Raw genomic sequence first — 1,211 nt, forward strand, 5'->3', positions numbered from 1 at the left:
CCCCTAGCCACACACTGGAAGTCTCCATGTGGTCCCTGCTCACCTTGCGCAGCCTGCTCTGTGCTCCCTCCATCCCTACTGAGTGATCTTCCCTAACACTCCCACCACCACCACCGGCTTGTACCATTCTGCACAAGCTACCCTGGCCTGGGGCAGGCAGTGACACAGCTCCAGCTTGAAGCTGGGTCCGCACCAGCTGCCTGCCCTGGGCCGTTAATTGAAAATAAGATGGGGATCTCCCCCGCCCCCATGTTGATTGGGTAGCAGGGGAAACCTTATGTTGGATTTGAGTAAATATGGTACCATTGATAAACAGAATTTTCAAGGTATTTACTGAGGTTTAGAAAGTTTAATATGAAGCTCACAATGAAGCTCAATACTAATTCATTTACGCTTTTAACTGTTTTTTAACCTATGTTTTTTATTTTTCTTTTGCCAAGGTCCTAGAGGCACACCCGAACTACCCAAAGATCAGAAAGGAAATACTTGATAAGGCCCGTGCATCTTTAAGAACCTGAAACTTGTTTGAATGGCTTACTAATTTTTTTAAATTTGTAAACAATGAATCTGATGTTACAGTGCTAGGGGCCATATCAGTTCCTAAAGATGGGGACTGCTTGATACTTTATCAACTCTCGTATGCTGTTTCCCTTTGAGGAAAAAAGAGATAATTTCTTTATAGCAGTGAGCTTGTTTTCTCTAGTAGAAATGGATCTAATAAACTGAAGCACAAATACTATGTTAATTATACGTTTTTACTAGATGGGAAACTAGATGACAACTGGTGGCGATCTTCCAACAGGAACTATCTTTAAATTTTACAAACATGACCAGTGCTTGGCCAGTCCTCCTCCTCAACAGGAAGAAGTATTGCTGTTCTATGTTAAAAAAAAAAAAAAAAAGCATCATCAAAAATACAAGTAGCCACAATGAAGGCCATAATTAAGTTTATGTAGAACTGGTTTTGACCATGCTTCAGACAGATGGATTCAGACAATGCAATATCCTTCTGGCTTCTACTAGTGGTTTACATACTGTGGATAAATTTCAAATTGACTTTTTAAAATTATGACCATAGTATATTCCAAACTATGGATTATAAAAAATCTGTATCTTTTTTTAAACAAACAAAGGATTTTTAAATAAAATTACATTTAGCCCCTTGCACTTCCTTTGCATTTAGTAATCTACAATTAGAGAAAAGGCAGGGA

The 1,211-nt window shown here is 39.0% G+C and overlaps 1 protein-coding gene across 2 annotated transcripts in view; it reads left to right on the plus strand.

Annotated features, from left to right (window-relative positions):
* The window catches only part of TTC21B (tetratricopeptide repeat domain 21B), a 70,520-nt gene extending 69,618 nt beyond the window's left edge, over nucleotides 1-902 (plus strand). For both annotated transcript variants that reach the window (XM_025210957.1, XM_025210958.1), the window contains one exon: nucleotides 441-902. In XM_025210957.1, coding sequence (XP_025066742.1) covers nucleotides 441-518 — 78 coding nt within the window. In that variant the 3' untranslated portion in view covers nucleotides 519-902. The remainder of the gene's footprint in view (nucleotides 1-440) is intronic.
* The last annotated feature ends 309 nt before the right edge of the window (nucleotides 903-1,211 follow it).

Source organism: Alligator sinensis, unplaced genomic scaffold, assembly GCF_000455745.1.
Source record: "Alligator sinensis unplaced genomic scaffold, ASM45574v1 scaffold738_1, whole genome shotgun sequence".
NCBI classification, from domain to species: Eukaryota; Metazoa; Chordata; order Crocodylia; family Alligatoridae; genus Alligator; species Alligator sinensis.